Below are 16,973 nucleotides of genomic sequence, written 5' to 3'. Positions count from 1 at the left end.
ACGACTTATTGCAGGTGAAGATTATATAAAGTAATATTATAAAAAAAAATGATACATGATGATAAAAACCTAAAGTACAATTTTATTTATACTCTTTATAATACTACATTTGCGTTGTAATTTTTTATCCTTTGTATAAATATACACAGTGAGTAAAATATCATATGTGAATTTGAAAGGGGAAAAAATATTATAATTAATATCATGTTTTTATACCTGTTTAGATCTGAGTTTACTTGCAAACGCAGGACTCTGCGGATTGGTCAGCTGTTTCGTCGCTTTAGCGATAATCGGCAGTTTATATTTCGGCATTGGTCTGGCCTTGATTTCCGCCAGTTTACGCAGCTCCGCCTTTAACTGTTTTTCGTGCTCCATTTGCTTCCTCTCTTGTTCCTGACGCTTCGTTTCCTCCTCCATTTCCTTCCGCTTCAGCTTCTCGTCAAATGCGCGTCGTTCTTTTGCCCGTTTATCAGTGTTCAATTCCAGTGGAAGGGCTTTCAATGGTACTTTTTGCTTATCATCGTTGCAAGCAGAGCTCTTTTCCGTCGTCTGCATATTTTCGCCTTCTGTTATGTAAGAATCAATCCCATTCGGTTCCTTATTTTCTTGATTCTCGCACTTGTATTCCGCGTTATGCTCGCTTTCTGTTTTCATGCTCTTGTTTTTTACAGAAAGATGCTCCTTGGATGTACCGCGTACCATCACGGGTTTGAAAACCGGTGCGGGATTCGCGCGAAACACGCGCGACCGCTTGCTTTCCTCGAGTACCTGCTTCACCAACTGCTCCTTCTTCTCCGACAATTTTCTATCTCGTTCTTTGAAACTGAACGAAGACGGCAGGACCAGCTTTTTCGCGTTCTGTTGCTGCTTGGCCGACGGCGTCGACGGCTTCGTGGAACTCGACGACGTCGACGACTTCGAAAAATTCGGCGCCGGCCTAGCATGAAACTCCGCCTTGGTTTTGCTGGCCTCCTGCAAATTCTTCAATCGCTGTTCCTTCTTCATTTGCATATCCTTGTTGCGCGCCTCAAAACTAAACGGCACGATACGCGTAACATTCTTCGTGGTATTCTTGGGTACACCAAAAAACGCCATTTCTTCGTGTTGTACGATGATGCCCTCGGAATCGGTTACCACCACATTCGTAATCGTGTTCTTCAGACCGGACGGCGCCTTATCACTTTTGGACTGAAATGAGCTTTTGGTCTTTTCGTCAGGCTGTATTGCGGAAGAGGTATTTGCAATTACCATCGGCTTCCTCGCGGCGCCGTTAACTTTCGTCGTCGCACGCGGACCTCGCAATACATTAGACGGTATCGGATTAGCCTTTATTCGATGCTTTTTCATTTCCTCCATTTCCAGTTTTTCGCGTTCCTCCTGACTCAACACAGTAACAGGACGAGTCCTATTCTTCGATACAAGCGCTGGCGAGATTGGTATTGTCGGTTTTAAACGGTTTTGCGTCAATTTGGACACGTAAAAGGATGGGCTAATTGTATTGTCCTTGTTGCTTTTGGTGCGAAAGCGCTTGGGTGTCTCGTTTTGGAAGCGCGACACCGCTTCCGCTAATCCGATGTATTGCTTGTTGACCGACGTTTTACGTTTGTGCATGCTTCGTCTATGATTTTGCCAGGTGAGAACTGCGACTTGCTTAATAGACTGCATTCGATTACCTTTCGCATCTACATCGTCCTGACTGTTCCCTGCTTTCTTGTCTTCTTCATTGTCGTTAGTGGATACTACTTGTCCATCTTGCAACTTCTTATTATCTTCTTCGTTATGTTTCTTATTATCTTCTTTGTTATGTTCCTTAGTATTATCTTTTTCGTTATGTTCCTTATTATCTTTTTCGTTATGTTCTTTATTATTATCTTCTTCCTTACATTCTTCATTGTCTTCCTCATGACATTGTTTAGCCTTCTTATTTGTAGAATCATCTACTGGATTGGATGTCTTGAAAGTATCGTTCTCTGCAGAATCTTTATCTTGCTCAAACAGGGATTGTTTAACCAACATCTTCTTCATATAATTACTTGATGTTTTATTAATTTTTGTAGGTCTTCCTGCAGAATCTTGATTAGATTGATTGTTTTTGTTCAATACACATCCAACAGATCTGGACGATTTAGTAATTTTAGGCATGCTTGGAGTCTTGAAAATTTTAGGCTCTTGGATGGATTTATTTAGTACATCTCGAGTTTTAGGCATCTTTTTGCAGAGCTCCAGTTTTCTCATTGCATCGTTGAACACCTGATCGTAAGTTACTTCTGCTATTGCTGTCTCCTTATTATTACGATATTTTGGAGAAATCACTTTGACAGGAGTACTTCTTATAATATCCAAGTCTGCTTGCGCCTTTGCATTAACACATAAGACGTCTACCTGAGATGTATGTTGAGCATTTTCCATATTTTCAACAGTAGAGTTACAGGATTCTTCTATACGTTCATGTACTGTATGCTCCTTTTCAAAGAAATCCTGTATCTGTACAGGACTGCAGTTTTGAGTAAAATCTATCCATTGTGGTGCGCGTATATTACAATAGTCTGCCATTATGTCAATGAGATATGTAAAATATGATATTACCGAAAAGTATACTGATATCAAGTCATAAAAGTAAAAGGATCACTGTAGTACATTAAAACATATGAAATATTTCATCTAAATAACAGTGCTGTTAACGACAATCTGAAATATAAAAATTCAAAATTTCAATATCTCTCATACATTTTGTAATTTTATATGTAAAATATTTTAAAAATAGAGGATCTAGTATAAAAGAAAGAGTAAAATAAACAAAGTTTTTAAAATCTTTTTCTTTCTTTTCCAAGTTATTATCCACTTTTGTGTGTATCTCAATCATTCTTAAGCTATTAATAGAGAATGATAATTTAATAAGCAAATATAAATAAAATATTATTAATATAACTATTAAGATATATTAACAATATTTACACTTCTCAAGGTAAATGGCAGCTAACGCCATTCCTTTATTTGACAACAAAAATTGTTTCAATTTATCGCTAATATTATGTATGTGATTCGAAGGATTCATAATAAAAGAAATATTCAAAACAAAGGTGACAAATTGGAAAAATTCATATAATAATGCAATGTATTTTTTATCTTACCCTATAGATAATAAAAGTGAGAAATACTATTAATACTTTCATAGTAAGAAAACAATTATCTATCAGTGTTTTTGTGCAGATAATGCAGAAACCCATTTCTGTCATTATAAATCACCATTTAAACAAGATTATGTATACAAGATCCGATGTTATTATTGCAAAATTAAGATAGAAGACCAGGATGCGCAATGTACTTACATTCAATTATACATTAACGTCTCACGTCCGAAACTATTCATCAAAGCACGAATGTCGTGCTGTTCCTAATTTCTTCTCTTCTTATTGTGTCGTATATCTTAAAATTATATATTCGATTTCTCGGTTGATTAAGAAATCATGCAGAATAAAATGAAATGTGCCAGAGAATGATCAGTCCACGATGGAATTGTTCTATACGTTATACGACTATACGTTAAAGTTTGAATCTTTCGGTGGTTTTTTCGGATTGGCTGCGGTGTTGCTAACCAGTGGAGAGGAGGGGATCGATTTTCTCACGCATGCGCGTCAAAAATAGTCCTAGTGGAATGTGAAGTTCGAATAAAAACAGAGATATTGTTTAGCCTCTCTTTTTAATTGTTTCTAAACATTATCCAGATGTTTATTCACAAATATATTTTAGAATATTATAAATCAATATATATATTAAAACAAACTTATTTAATTTACTTACTATCACCTGTTACTGTCACCACATAACGCATGCGCGAAAAGCCCGCCATTTACGTAAATTTGTTCGATTGGTTCCTGAACACGAAATTTTCATGGAGAAACATTTAGTTCTGAAAATCTCTAAATATATCCCTTCTATAAAATACGTAACAAATTTACAATGGATTTATCGGAAATATTTTCTATGTTTAATAATCAATCAATTTGATTGACGAGATTAAAAGATAAATCATAAATTATACATAGAGAAAAAAAAAATTTTAAATATTAAATATACTAAATAATCCAATTATAAATTAATTTTATTATACACATAATTAAGTGATTGGATAACGTTTATTTGTTTCTGTTATTATGAACTCTTGGTATTACATATAAAATATCTATTGCAATGCGTTTTATGTACATGGAAACAGTGCTTTATTCTTTAAAAAAATATCGGGAATAAACGTAAATGCTTGGAAATGTTGTTTCAAAATAGCTAGTTTTTTTATAAGCATTGTAAAATCTTAACGTGTTGAAATGTAATTCTTTCGATACAATATTACGCTATCCACTCAGTACTGTATTGAAAAAGAATGTCGATATTGAATTCAGTACAATACAATGTACTCCAAAGTGTAAAGAGTAATCATCTATCGGTTTTAAAAATGAAATTTTTCACTTTCTTGAATTTATCTTTGAATGTATCACGTTAAAAAAAAAAAAGTGATATTATGTTTTTTCAAAACAAATATCGAAGAGACAAATGATGACAATATACGAATATCGAGACATTCAAATTATTCAGACTTGGATTTCGTCTCATCTTTGTAGTGAAGAAACACGAGAGAAAATAGAAACACGCCGCCCATCATGGAAAACGCACTTATATAATACGGGAACGCACTCGGTATAAAGCGTTCGTATTGCGTATGTTGCAGCGGACGCACAGACACTTGAGTGGTGCTGTAAAGATGCGTCAATCCAACGCGCTTGTAATCTACTTTGAACTGGTACACCCCGTATACATCGGGGATCTTGAATCTGCCTTCGTAACGGCCGTTTCCTACCGGCTTCATGGTCATACGCACGAACGGATCGATCCGCACGAATTCCAGCTGCAGATCGTTCGTCTCGTAGGGCACCCATTTGCCGCCCGACAGTCGTTCGACGTCGATTGAATATACCACGTCATCCATGATTGTATACGCGGCCGGCGGTTGCGATTCACCAACTCGGTGATGGTGAACGGATGACACGCGTATGACGCCATTCTCTTTAAATACCCACTGTGCCATAGCCTTTGCTACTATCTGATTACCAGATTTCTCGTATCTCTGCCCACCTGTAAACAATTGGCAATAGTTTAAGAACATTTAATTTATAAAAACATCAAAGATATATTAAAAAGATTGAAAGTTTTAATAGATAAAACCTTCGTTTTGAATAATTTCAAAATATTAAATAACAAATGTTGATAATATTATATAAACAGTTGCACTGATAATCTCCTGTTAAACTTTTGCTAAAAAAGGAGAGTGCAAAGAATTTAACTACTTCATTATTATTTTCCTTACCTTGTCCCTTTTGAACAGGGCTAGTGAATGCTTCATCGCTAAAGAAAAATATCGAACCCGAGAACAAAATTCGGGCATTATTCCTTGCCTGTAGAGCCGCTATCAACAAAGTGTTTTTACCAACACCATGTGGGTACTCTTTGATTACTTGGTCTGGATTATAAGTATATGCCGAGGTAGATGCCGATAAGAGGCGTAAAATTAAAGGATTATCCGAATCCGCAATCAATCCAGTTCCTTGATAGAGTAACGGAGGGATGTCTTTGCTTCCGACAATGATCTGAGCATCTATCAGATTAGCTGGGTCTGCTACTATAGTGGTGTGTTGACCGTTATCGGAAACATCGTAATTCATATGATCAATCACAGACGAACCCTCCTCATCTATTTCCAAGCCACATTCTGAGGCTAATTCATGCAAAGCAACACCAGATTGCGAGGAGCCAGCAATCAGAACATTTCCACCACCATCGATGAATTCTGTTATCGCTTCCACACTCAAAGCACCACCAAACTCTTCAACTGTGGGTGCAAATATTATTAAGTGTTCGTATAAATATTCGCCATACTTGGAGAGCTGTAGATTTGCATCGTCAGCTGATTTGAAAGTCAATACATAGCCACTGTCTGTAACATAATTCCAAAATATATTATGTAGCACATATTCAATCAACTATATTTGTTTAATTAATTTTTAACAAGAATGAGAATAAAAACAAAATTTGTTAGCATGTACTAAGTTAATAATTGATAAAATACATAAATAATGTATTTATACGTTGTGACTAGATAATATATTTAAAAACTGTTGCAAAAATGATTAAGACCAATAAAATATTTTGCAATAAATATTTGCTTGTTGGCTCTAAAAAAACTAAAAATTTAAAGATGTTATATAATATACATTATCACAAAATTTTATGATAAATAATGTAAGAGTCTCTTAATAAGTAACATCAATACTGTATGTTCCAACATGGTTATTAAATTTGAACAAGAGATTGAAATATACAAAAGATTTGTTTTTAATTATCTATCTCAATGTTTACAGAGACGCAGCTGATATTTCAAAAGTATTAATACTGAATACGACGCCGTATAATGCTCGGAAAATTGCGAAAACCGGCTATCAAGGAAAGCCGCTAGCGGTCAAATATTTGTAACGATTAGAGAAAAAAAAGATGATAATGTATGGATACCCTGTAATGTTTTGAAAAATATCGAATGTGTTTCCTTAATTGCGAGATTGTCCAACAAGACGAGGGTCGGGCCACCAGCATTTGCGCTGGCAAACACGAAGAGCAGACAAAATAACCTATTTACGAGCCTCATCGTACACTACTTGTGACAGTACTTCTTCTTGGCCATGACATGAGACACGTTGGCTCATTCGGAAGTGGCGTGTTCGTAAAAACATCGTAAACTTTTTCTAGGGACTTTAGCTAGTTATTTATTTCCCCCTGCAAAACACAGGAATTTTAGGATATCGACGATGTGATAGCGTCTGAAGGAATGTGTCATGTATATAGATGGTATCATCGAAATCACCCCTAATGAGTTTGGGCGTGTGTTTTAGATTCGCCTCAAATTTCTCAGTTATTATATTATCATCTCACATCATTATCGAATTTTTTACGCAATTTTTATTTCTTTAAATGATCTAATATAATGAAACGTTGGTCTTGCGTTTTCCTGCTCGTAACATGCCTCATATGGCATGGTAAGTTTATCCAATTTCTTTAAAATACAAAATATATATTCATTATAATATGCTAGCATGAAAAATAATGTAGAAATTTTGATTTTTTTGTTTATTAGGCTCTAAAATTTAATATCCGTGGGGTTTTATAATATTATATTTACATTCTGTTTTCTTATATTTACGTCATATATTTTAAATAAAAATAAAAATATAAAATTTGACAGTTACAGCTCAGAATGCAGGAGGCTGCCAAATTCCACTGGTCATCAGAGGATCTTGGTTTTCGTGGGAAAATGGCAGGAATACCTTAACAGAAATAAATGGCAACAGTATGACTAATCGGGGTATATGTGTAAATATGATGGAAGAATATCATGTTAATTATACATTTGTATTTCGTGACGCTAATACTCCGGCTATGTACGACAGCTGTTATCATTGTGTGAAACTTGTTGTCAGAACAGTAAATGTCCTGGAAAAACTTGAAGGCAAGTGATGAGTCGATTTATACTAATGCAACAAATTATTATACGTAAAAATAATGTATAAAACATAATTTATAAATATGTTTATTTATTCTTGTTACAGTGAGTTGTGTAAACTTACCCAATGGTGTCGAACCTACTGTGGATAATGTTTGCAAAGGTTTAAACGCAAACCAGCAACTCGTAACGTTGTTCTCTGAGAATTATGTGCCTGTAAATTGCAGGTCTTCTTTGGAAGGAGTTTGGCAGTTTGCTTATCAAGTAAGATAATAATATTGCACAAAGATAATCATATTTTATATTGTTTTATTAATTAATATCATTAATAGTAGTTTCATTAGTCATATGTAATCTCTCTATATTTATTATTTCAGAATCGATTTAGATTTACTGGAGAGTGTAATAATCCAGATGCGCAAATAAAATCTTGTCAGACTGCAGGAACTCAATTTCTTATAACCAATCAGAAATTTAATATTACTTACAAGAGATGTCCTGGAATGAAAGGAACCTTTGATGGATGTAATAAAATTTACAAAAAATATCTATATTTTGAGATTTTTTATAACAAGAAAAATATTGATATTGTCTCATTTCAGTGGTAGAATACAGTTGCTTGGGTGATTGGTTTGTGGATAAGAATCACTTCTTCGCAGTAGCGAATACAAAAGAATCTCGAAAAGACGAGAAATACAGATGTTTTTTAAAGAATCGCGACGATGATTTGTATATCGGTGTATCGATTACTGCGGAGTGTAATACTCTTAAAACTGTCGAGAAAAGTCCCGAACGTTTGCGAATTACTCCAGTTAAGTCCGAGATAGTCGAACCGGGTTGCCGTTTGCCCGAGGATATGTCTGGTAATTGGATCAACACCGCTAATATTGACGCAGATATCTTCATTAACGAAACGCATATTATTGAGACTTGGTATCCAGACGAAGGACGTTATCGACGGACGATTTATGTTTGTCGTGAACAAAGGGACTCGAGAGTAATGATGGCAAGATTGACTGTTGATGGATGGTATGTTTGTCAAATCTTTCACAAAGAAATATTTTTATATATTTGTATAAAATTTAACAAGTTTAAAAGTATTCTTACACATATTTTATAAAGATATACAAATCTTTATATTTATATATTCATTGAATGCATTTTCAGCCAAAAGGACTATGTTTGTTTCGATTTTGTACGACGACATCATAATATTATTAGATATCGACGTGGATTGGCTGTGATAAAAGATGATTTTCATACGGTGTGTTCTTGGGTCCAATTTCCCAATAAAGAAAATTGGAAATATGATCTATTTTTAGGTAATTACAATATAAATAAATAAATTTGTCTTTGTTTTTTCAATAGTTGATTGTACTATATTATTTCTTATATAACTTTGTTAGCAAGAAATCCCGTTCCGGTACGCTGTCCGATAGCCGGAAAATTTCAGTTCCATCAAAAAGGTGATGTTCTTTTTGAGACGAGGATTCTAGGCGGCGTCACTAAATCTCCACGTCCAAATATATATTGCAAACAAAATATTTCCGATTTTTCGGTTTGCACTACCGATCAAAAGGAAATCGCCATTGATGAGACGTATTGTTTATCTGTAGATCACTTGGGAAAACCAGTTGACATTTACAGTAAGTTTTATTAATATTTTATATACAGCCAATACATATATAATTCTATTCACATATTTATAATATCACACTATTTTTACAGGTGATCCCGATTATGTGATGAAATGCATCGGATTTTGGAAGGAGAACTTAAAATCATACCTAGTTACTTACGACGAACTGGATCCTTTTAGCAAATATCGTTGTTGGGTATATCAAAGGGCTGATTTGAATAGAGTGCTCTTGTCTCAGGCTATTGGTCCGTTCTGTGATCTCAAACAAGACGTGACGAGTCAAAATTATACGGAAGGTGCTGCAGTTGCGCTAGAATTGCAGGTAAGAAGGAAGAAACATCTCCTTGAGTATGATAAATGAACGCAATGAAATTCAAAATAAAAAATAGAACTTACCGACATATCATTAATTAATAGGAATACGAACGAGAACGTGATCAATGTCCAATGTATTTTGATGACGGAAGTAATCCTTGGGTGAAAACAGAAAACTTTGTCAACGTTTTCCATTTCGGAAACGGTGGTAATACAAAAAGTCGTTTCTTATTCTTATTTATCATACCATTAGTAATAGCATATTATAATAGAAACATGTAAAAATAATTCTCTTTGAGGATCAAACGTGTTCATTAATTCTCATAAAAAGCGCGATCGTAGTGCGATAAATATTTAAGATAAATATTGCATATATGTTTTTAAACAATTCTTATAATGATTTGTTTCGCACTGGCACTATATATATTCCGTCCATTTTGTAATTATGATTATATATGTGCCTTTAACACACTACTGCCTTATTCTGAATCTTACATAACTAGATGATGTACAATATAGATATTTTAACGTATAAGAGAAGTCCGTCCTCAAAGAATCTCTGATGTAAAACAAATGCATTCTGGTTCACACATTATTCATTTTATTATGCATATATGAACAGGATATAGAGAAAAGATCACAAGTAGGATGATTTGCTTAGGTACTTTTATTACCCAGGGAGAGGTTGAAAATAGTATCCTTGAAATTATAAAAGGATTTTTTAAATATTTTTACTGTTTGACGAAAGGAGAAATGAAACAGAATGTTTGAGATTTTCTGGATTTTAAGTAAAGAATCAAAATTATACATGTTTTAAAATTTATATGTACATTCAATATGTGTTTTAATTATATATTTTTATCTATACTATATTCATGTACTTATTTAAGTCAAAAACAGATAAGATGAAAAAAAAGAAGAACTGAAACTGAATAATTCTTATTTCATATGTATTATGTATGAAACAGAAAGCATTTGACAATTTTATTACATATGTTATACATTAAGACATTTTAAAAATAGTAAAATTTAATAGTAGAAAATTTTACATAAGGTTTCTTAAAAAATAGGAAAAGAAGAAAGGATATATAAAAAAAAATTGCTTAGTCTAATGTTTATTTAAGAATTCAAATGTAATGCTATAATTATATAAAACGTAATATATTTATATTTTTAGCATAATTTAAAACTAATTATTCATAACATATATACATATAAATAATTGAGAGATACATCGAAACTTATTTTGTCCAGCTCACTTTAGGTATGTCAAAGTGTTCGGTTAAGCTATCCAGATGTCGATTAAATTCCTCCACTCGTTGTTTATGAGTCTTGGAGGCTTTTTGTTTGATCCTTTCAGTTTGCTGTAAATTTTAATTATTACAATATTAAATGTCAGCACTAAGAATTCTTAAAATCGAATTATTTGTTGATATTAATATAATAAATATATATGTTTGCCTTACCATCTTTTCTTGCATTTTCTGAAAAGCTAACTCTGCTTTTGTTCGTATCACTTCCCTTTTTTCAGATTTCTCCTCCTCGATGATCTTTGAAACCTCTACCAGCTTCTTCTTTTTACCATCTTTGTTCTTCTTCCTACAGAAAGAGGACGATTTCTAATATAAGCTATTATTTTGAATATCGCTTGTTTTAATAAAAAAGAAAAAAAATCATTATTCCATAATAAACTTAACCTCATTTAACCGAATCAAAAAACATCAAATAAAGAAAATATTTACTTTTTGCTCACTGCTTGGTCGTTCTTCAATTTCAGGGCTCCCTTTGCAACGTGTGCGTATGGATCTTCGTTATCTTTCGTTGCAGGCATCGTGAATAGATGAAAATTCGTTATCAGAACAACCAACAAAAGTACGCCTTGACGTTTTATTACTTGTGTCTTGTGTCACTTCTCTAATGATCTAATGACGTTGAGTGAAACCAACCTCCAATAATGCAATGGCCGCGTTCAGCAGAGAAAGCGCTCAGTTATCGTCTTGTCAACATTCGACGTTGATTCGTTGGTTCTAAAAGTAAGAATGCGCATCATATAAAACGATTGGCTATATGCTATACATACATCTATACGTTACAAGTTGGCGGTAGTTCACTTCACGTGGGTCGTGGGTTTACAGTTTTACAGTGGCTGATGGTTTGTGAGATATTTACATAACCTGCACTTCTGTAAGTATACTTATTTTTATATACATATTTATTCTTATATTTATATACTTGATATATATATTTCGTTTCTTCCTATCATAGTATTATCTCACATATTTTCATATTAAAATATTTTTAAATCGATACTTATGGTAACATTTATATTGTACATTCACACATCACATACACATGATGTGTATATATTTTTAATTTTATACGTAAATTGTGACTTGCATCTTTGCCTAAAAAATAAATAAAGTGATTTTATTTTTATTGCAGTTTAGTTAAAAAAATGTGGCCCTTAATAGTGAGATCCTTTGGCCATTTTGGTAAATATATTATGCTTCCTTTTGTGGGTATTATTGGATTCATCGGATACAACGTGGAGGGATGGATATCTGACCGTTACACACCACCAACACCATCTATTAAGCAACAACGGCAGGAAAGATTACTACAAAATATAGATTCCTCGGCTACCATAAAGAAACACAATCCTTTAGAAGTTAATCTTCCACCATCATTATCTAATTAGGTATACATTTTATTATAAATTGTTAATTATTTATATATGATATAAAAGATAATAAATACAGAAAGTTTAAATAAATTTTTAGTTTATATTATACACAAAATATCAAATTTAGCAATATAATTATATTACAGAGATTTTTTTTTTATATTAACAAAAGGATAATGATATAAGATTTTTTATTTAATATTTGTTTTGTTTTTTTTTCAGTTTACAGATATCAAAATGTCTCAAACTTTTACTCCAAATTTATATATAACAATGTGATTGTATTTTACACCTGGTCGCAGTATGCTGTTTGGGAAGTTTTCCTGTAAAAAATCATAAAATCAATATGTAATCTTCTTAAACAGCTTGATCCTAGTAAATTAAATCTATAGTTTTGAATTGAAATTTATATTTGACTCTCAATTTATACTTTTATCACTGTGATAAAAACTTTGTATTTACAGTTTATATCATATTGCAATGAGATCGCGACAGTAATGCGACAAGACTTGGTGCAATTTTTTTACGACAAATTATCAGCTTCTACAAGTCTAATCTTGAAAGAAACCTACATGATTTACAGCGTCGGGATAATTTTGCGTCTCCAAGCAGAAAGCTGCATGTTTGAAATACCGCGCTCCATCCTTGCCGAGAATACCCGTGTTGTTCCTCTCAGGCAAAAAATTAGATGTGTAAAACTGAACGCCGGGCTGATTCGAGTACACTTCCAAGCTGCGTCCCGAGGCCGGATGCAGTACTTTAGCGACGAGATCTCTCTTTTTGTAATCGTGCGGTTCTGATAAACAGAAATTGTAATCGTAACCGCCACCCGGCACTTTATCAATAACATCGCCGAGCACAGTCGCATTCCTCAAGTCCATCACGCTGTTCTCAACCGGCCGAATTTCACCGGTCGGAATGCTTTCAGAGTCCGTTACAGTCCAGTGATCTGCATTCAAGGTGAATATGTGTTTATATAATTCCTCCGCATTTGTAGTCTAAAAAAAAACATTAACGAGCATTATAATAGTAACCTTTTCCAATTGATTGATTAATAATACAGAAAAGTATCGCGCGTATCCGAGAAATAATTACAATCTGATCTCTCAGCATTTTTCTATGACACAAGAGAGAGCACAGAAATGAGCACAATTAAAGTTCTCCAACATTATTACTACACATAAAAATATATCAAGTTTGCAGCATTGCAGTGCTATTTTTATCTTGTTCCAGTCTTATTGAATAGAGAGAAAATACAATGGAGAAGTTTTTTCTGGAGATGAATACTTTATAAAGAGAGATAAGTACTACATACATGTCCAGCAAGATTGAAGTAGCTATGATTTGTCAAGTTAATCGGCGTTGCTTTTTCGGGCGACTCAGCTGTCATATCTATGTGCAGCTCTCCATCATCAGTCAGTCGGAAGGTAACACATGCCGTTACTCTTCCCGGATAACCCTCATCTTCATTTGGGCTGATCAAGGTCATAATTACACGATCATGATCGATCGAGGCATTCCAGACCTTCGAGCTCCAACCGTGAGTTCCGCCATGAAGACTGTTCTCGCCTATATTCCTCGATACCTGGTAACGCTGACCATCCACAACAAAGGTTGCCTTGCCGATACGATTGGCGACACGTCCGATGGTGGCACCGAAATACGGGTTACTCGATGACTGATATTCTGAAAAATGTTATAATGCTTAATCAAACTTGTCACTTTTGTCTTCCGAATAATTTTAACTCATTTCTTTGATTTTTTTTCAAAGAACAGGTCATATATAATAAGATCAATTGAATTGATCATTCGAATATCTTATCGAATATTCTTTCCTATAAACAAGTTGCTCTCATTATCAGATTACCTTCGACGTTATCGAAACCCAGTACGACGTCTGCTATGTTACCCTCTTTATCTGGCGTTCGGATGGCGGTTACTGTCGCACCATATGTCACAACATCGACTTCTTGGTTGTTGCTATTTGTCAGTGTGTACTTCTCAATCTCCTGACCGTTCACAGAACCCCATTTTACCATTGTGATGGATTTTAGCGCTGTCGCAGCCATGATCGTTCTGAATAAAGATAAATTTAATATAGCACATTTTTATAAAACATAATATGAATATTGAAATCATTCACAAATTTCTTTTTTTTTAAACAGGAATGAAGTCTCGACGTACATTTATTGATGTCTTCAATTTGTACGTGTGAAATGCGAATTCGATTTTCTAATGATATGTTCCGCGAAGATGAACTGAAATGCGAGTACTGCGCGCGCTAAGAACACTTAAATGATGTATAGAATGAGTTATCCGCGCTATCATTACGAAGATAGATTACAATATCCAACGCTTATTGGTAGCGTCAAAAGTACGTGCTGTTATGTCAAATCGTGTATCGTCCAAGCATTCGCAGAACGTCATATGATATATATTTAAAAAATATTTCATCTTGGGTCTGTTCTTTATAGCAGAATTGGCTGCACTAGTTCAGAGCTTAGAGTTTATCTTTCTCTTTCCAATGTGGAGAGTAAAAAATAAACTCTGAACTAATACAGCCAGTTCAGCTATAAAAAACAGACCCCTTATCTTGAAAAAGCAAATCCGTTACTCGCATAAACGCATTATGTAATAAGTATAGCACGATTCAGAAAAAGTATTACTACAATATGACGCGATCCTTCTTAATTATGTGTAATCTAAATAATTATTTATTTTTTAACTTTATTTGAACACATGAAAAATTGTTTATTTTCTTAGCATTCATATTTTTCAGAACTGATTTAAAAAAACGATTTGTATATACGAAACTAATCTTCAATTTTCAAAAAATATCGAGGATTTCGAAGAAAAATTACTGTTTAAATTATTGAAGTTACTTAAAGAAATGGAGAAGAAAAGATATAAAAAGATGTGATTCTTACCCAAACCAGAAAGGAAGAAGTAGATATACGGAAAAAGAATGTACAAACATTGTTAATTCACAAACTTCACGATCTCGTTATCGGTATAAAGAATCGAATATAAAACGATATGTTATATGTATGTATAATATATATGGAGATATTTTTATTAGCGGATTTTATCATACACAGCGAATGACGCGAACTTTTAACAAACCGTGCGCGTTTTATATCGGCGATATATATTCCGGGCGAGATGTTTTTCTTAAATATTTTCCATACTGCTTATACGCGTGAAAAATCTTTCTTTGTTCTCACAAATATGTAAAATATTGCACGGTAGTCTTATGTCACTCAATGCTTAGAATGTATTGCCTGGTACATACAAGGTCACATTTAATATTTCCAAGAGAATTATTCAAACTATGATGTGTATATAATGAAAAAGAAAATTGACAAAAAAGTAAAAAATTAAAGATATAAAATATAAAGATTTTTGTTGTAAATCAAATTATTTACATTTGAGAATAATGAGAATAGTGATATCAAAATTATTCAGTTTCTTTATTTGTGATCTAAATATTACTTTCTATCTCATTCATTCCATTGTTATACTACAATAAACAGGTAATTCAGAAAATTAATATTTTTTATTCGATATTATATTATAATTTATATCATTAATATATAAAAAAAGTTATACAGTTTTCAGACTTTTATTTTTGACATTAGATGCTTACTTTTACGGAAATATAAATTTTTCAAATATCATTTTTTGTGGTAATAAATAAGAATTTTCTTTAGTACAAACATTTCTATCCTAGACTAGTTCTCACAAGGAATCCACAAAATTATAAAATTTCTCAATTACTACAAAAAATCCTTTTCATTAGATACCTCAATTTAATATTGTGTTCTTATTATAGTTTGTAAAGTTGTGAATTTAATGTACGATTTCTTTCACACTCCTGAAATGTATTTTTGCACTGTAGTTGTAGTTTTAGTTTTTGCGAATAGAATTTCCCTGGAGAGTCTTAATCCGCATTCACTGTTGTTGCAACTTTTGTTTCAATTGCGTTTATCAAGGCGTTCGTGACGTACATTTCCTCTTGTATGCTTTTAAATTGTATGTTAATATCATGCGTAGCTTTTCGAATGGTTTCTAGATTCTGCAACAGATTCAAGCAAAGTATATCTCAGCAAGATGTAATTTATATAAACATAAGTTTACGAAAGTTTCGCGTAACTCTACCATATTTATGTTACTGTAAAGCGCCATTTCCTGTTCCTTCGTTAATGGCTCGCTAAAGGACTGTATGGATGATGAATATGACGAATTCGCCATAACGTAAAATTATGAAATTAGAATCCTATGAAATATTAAAGGCCGTATTAAGATCGTATCAGACTATGCATTGAAAATTGAAGATTAAAGATTGGAATTTGACTAATCAGGACAAAAGGGACTAAAATTTCTTTGTCCTGATTGGTCAAATTTCAATCTTCAATATGTAGTCTGATATTGAAGACCTCGCGCGGTGACAATGCGAAACTCCGGTTTCAGGGTTACCAACGCTAAGAAATAAATTCTCAGTCTTTGAAGTGGATATATATATATATATCTGTCGTATCAATATTATTTTTTTATAAAACAATGTGTCATTCTCTCTTCATTTTATAATTATATTATATTTAATAGAGAAAAACATGAGTAGATTTTATATATAATTAATATACGTTAAAAAGAGAAAACGAGTTCAAAAATTCAACAACAATAAAAGAACATATGCATGTCTTAGATTAAAATAAATTATACTTCAATCAAAATAGTTACTTATACTTCTGAAATATATATTGTTTACAAAGCTATAATTTGATTTATAATAT

The 16,973-nt window shown here is 33.0% G+C and overlaps 5 protein-coding genes and 1 long non-coding RNA gene across 9 annotated transcripts; 2 read left to right on the top strand and 4 right to left on the bottom strand.

The window, feature by feature from the left end:
• Nucleotides 1-62: 62 nt before the first annotated feature.
• On the bottom strand, nucleotides 63-3,540 carry LOC115236144 (targeting protein for Xklp2 homolog). Its single transcript, XM_029808393.1, has 2 exons — nucleotides 3,330-3,540; nucleotides 63-2,688 (listed from the first exon to the last, which is right to left on the bottom strand). Exon 2 carries the CDS (start codon nucleotides 2,551-2,553, stop codon nucleotides 211-213), a length of 2,343 nt encoding a protein of 780 aa, XP_029664253.1. The 5' UTR covers nucleotides 2,554-2,688; nucleotides 3,330-3,540; the 3' UTR covers nucleotides 63-210.
• Nucleotides 3,541-4,117: 577 nt separating this feature from the next.
• On the bottom strand, nucleotides 4,118-6,760 carry LOC115236146 (dolichyl-diphosphooligosaccharide--protein glycosyltransferase 48 kDa subunit). The gene is made up of 3 exons (XM_029808395.1): nucleotides 6,559-6,760; nucleotides 5,360-5,986; nucleotides 4,118-5,127 (listed from the first exon to the last, which is right to left on the bottom strand). The coding sequence occupies exons 1-3, from the start codon at nucleotides 6,689-6,691 to the stop codon at nucleotides 4,583-4,585; spliced, it is 1,305 nt and encodes a 434-aa protein (XP_029664255.1). The 5' UTR covers nucleotides 6,692-6,760; the 3' UTR covers nucleotides 4,118-4,582.
• A 142-nt stretch (nucleotides 6,761-6,902) lies between these two features.
• LOC115236156 lies at nucleotides 6,903-10,515 on the top strand. The gene is made up of 9 exons (XM_029808414.1): nucleotides 6,903-7,079; nucleotides 7,286-7,549; nucleotides 7,650-7,807; nucleotides 7,921-8,068; nucleotides 8,146-8,572; nucleotides 8,711-8,865; nucleotides 8,950-9,189; nucleotides 9,272-9,504; nucleotides 9,600-10,515. Exons 1-9 carry the CDS (start codon nucleotides 7,028-7,030, stop codon nucleotides 9,777-9,779), a joined length of 1,857 nt encoding a protein of 618 aa, XP_029664274.1. The 5' UTR covers nucleotides 6,903-7,027; the 3' UTR covers nucleotides 9,780-10,515.
• Nucleotides 10,516-10,645: 130 nt separating this feature from the next.
• On the bottom strand, nucleotides 10,646-11,473 carry LOC115236129 (protein FAM32A-like). The gene is made up of 3 exons (XM_029808362.1): nucleotides 11,240-11,473; nucleotides 10,964-11,096; nucleotides 10,646-10,861 (listed from the first exon to the last, which is right to left on the bottom strand). Exons 1-3 carry the CDS (start codon nucleotides 11,326-11,328, stop codon nucleotides 10,739-10,741), a joined length of 345 nt encoding a protein of 114 aa, XP_029664222.1. The 5' UTR covers nucleotides 11,329-11,473; the 3' UTR covers nucleotides 10,646-10,738.
• A 121-nt stretch (nucleotides 11,474-11,594) lies between these two features.
• On the top strand, nucleotides 11,595-12,589 carry LOC115236141. Its single transcript, XR_003884142.1, has 3 exons — nucleotides 11,595-11,681; nucleotides 11,940-12,195; nucleotides 12,403-12,589. It is a non-coding gene; the product is annotated as an uncharacterized LOC115236141 (long non-coding RNA).
• LOC115236140 (aldose 1-epimerase) lies at nucleotides 12,355-16,709 on the bottom strand. 4 transcript variants are annotated; one of them, XM_029808388.1, is made up of 7 exons: nucleotides 16,339-16,709; nucleotides 15,984-16,255; nucleotides 15,108-15,461; nucleotides 14,048-14,256; nucleotides 13,496-13,866; nucleotides 12,753-13,178; nucleotides 12,355-12,503 (listed from the first exon to the last, which is right to left on the bottom strand). In XM_029808388.1, the coding sequence occupies exons 3-7, from the start codon at nucleotides 15,155-15,157 to the stop codon at nucleotides 12,423-12,425; spliced, it is 1,137 nt and encodes a 378-aa protein (XP_029664248.1). In that variant the 5' UTR covers nucleotides 15,158-15,461; nucleotides 15,984-16,255; nucleotides 16,339-16,709; the 3' UTR covers nucleotides 12,355-12,422. The 4 variants fall into 4 exon arrangements, with proteins under 4 accessions (XP_029664248.1, XP_029664249.1, XP_029664250.1 ...); XM_029808389.1 differs by having other exon boundaries at nucleotides 15,984-16,248; XM_029808390.1 differs by lacking the exon at nucleotides 15,108-15,461 and having other exon boundaries at nucleotides 16,339-16,707.
• Nucleotides 16,710-16,973: the final 264 nt, after the last annotated feature.

Source organism: Formica exsecta, unplaced genomic scaffold, assembly GCF_003651465.1.
Source record: "Formica exsecta isolate Colony F162 unplaced genomic scaffold, ASM365146v1 scaffold245, whole genome shotgun sequence".
Classification (NCBI taxonomy): domain Eukaryota; kingdom Metazoa; phylum Arthropoda; class Insecta; order Hymenoptera; family Formicidae; genus Formica; species Formica exsecta.
Note: the sequence above shows the minus strand (reverse complement) of the source record. Positions and strands in the feature narration are given on the sequence as shown.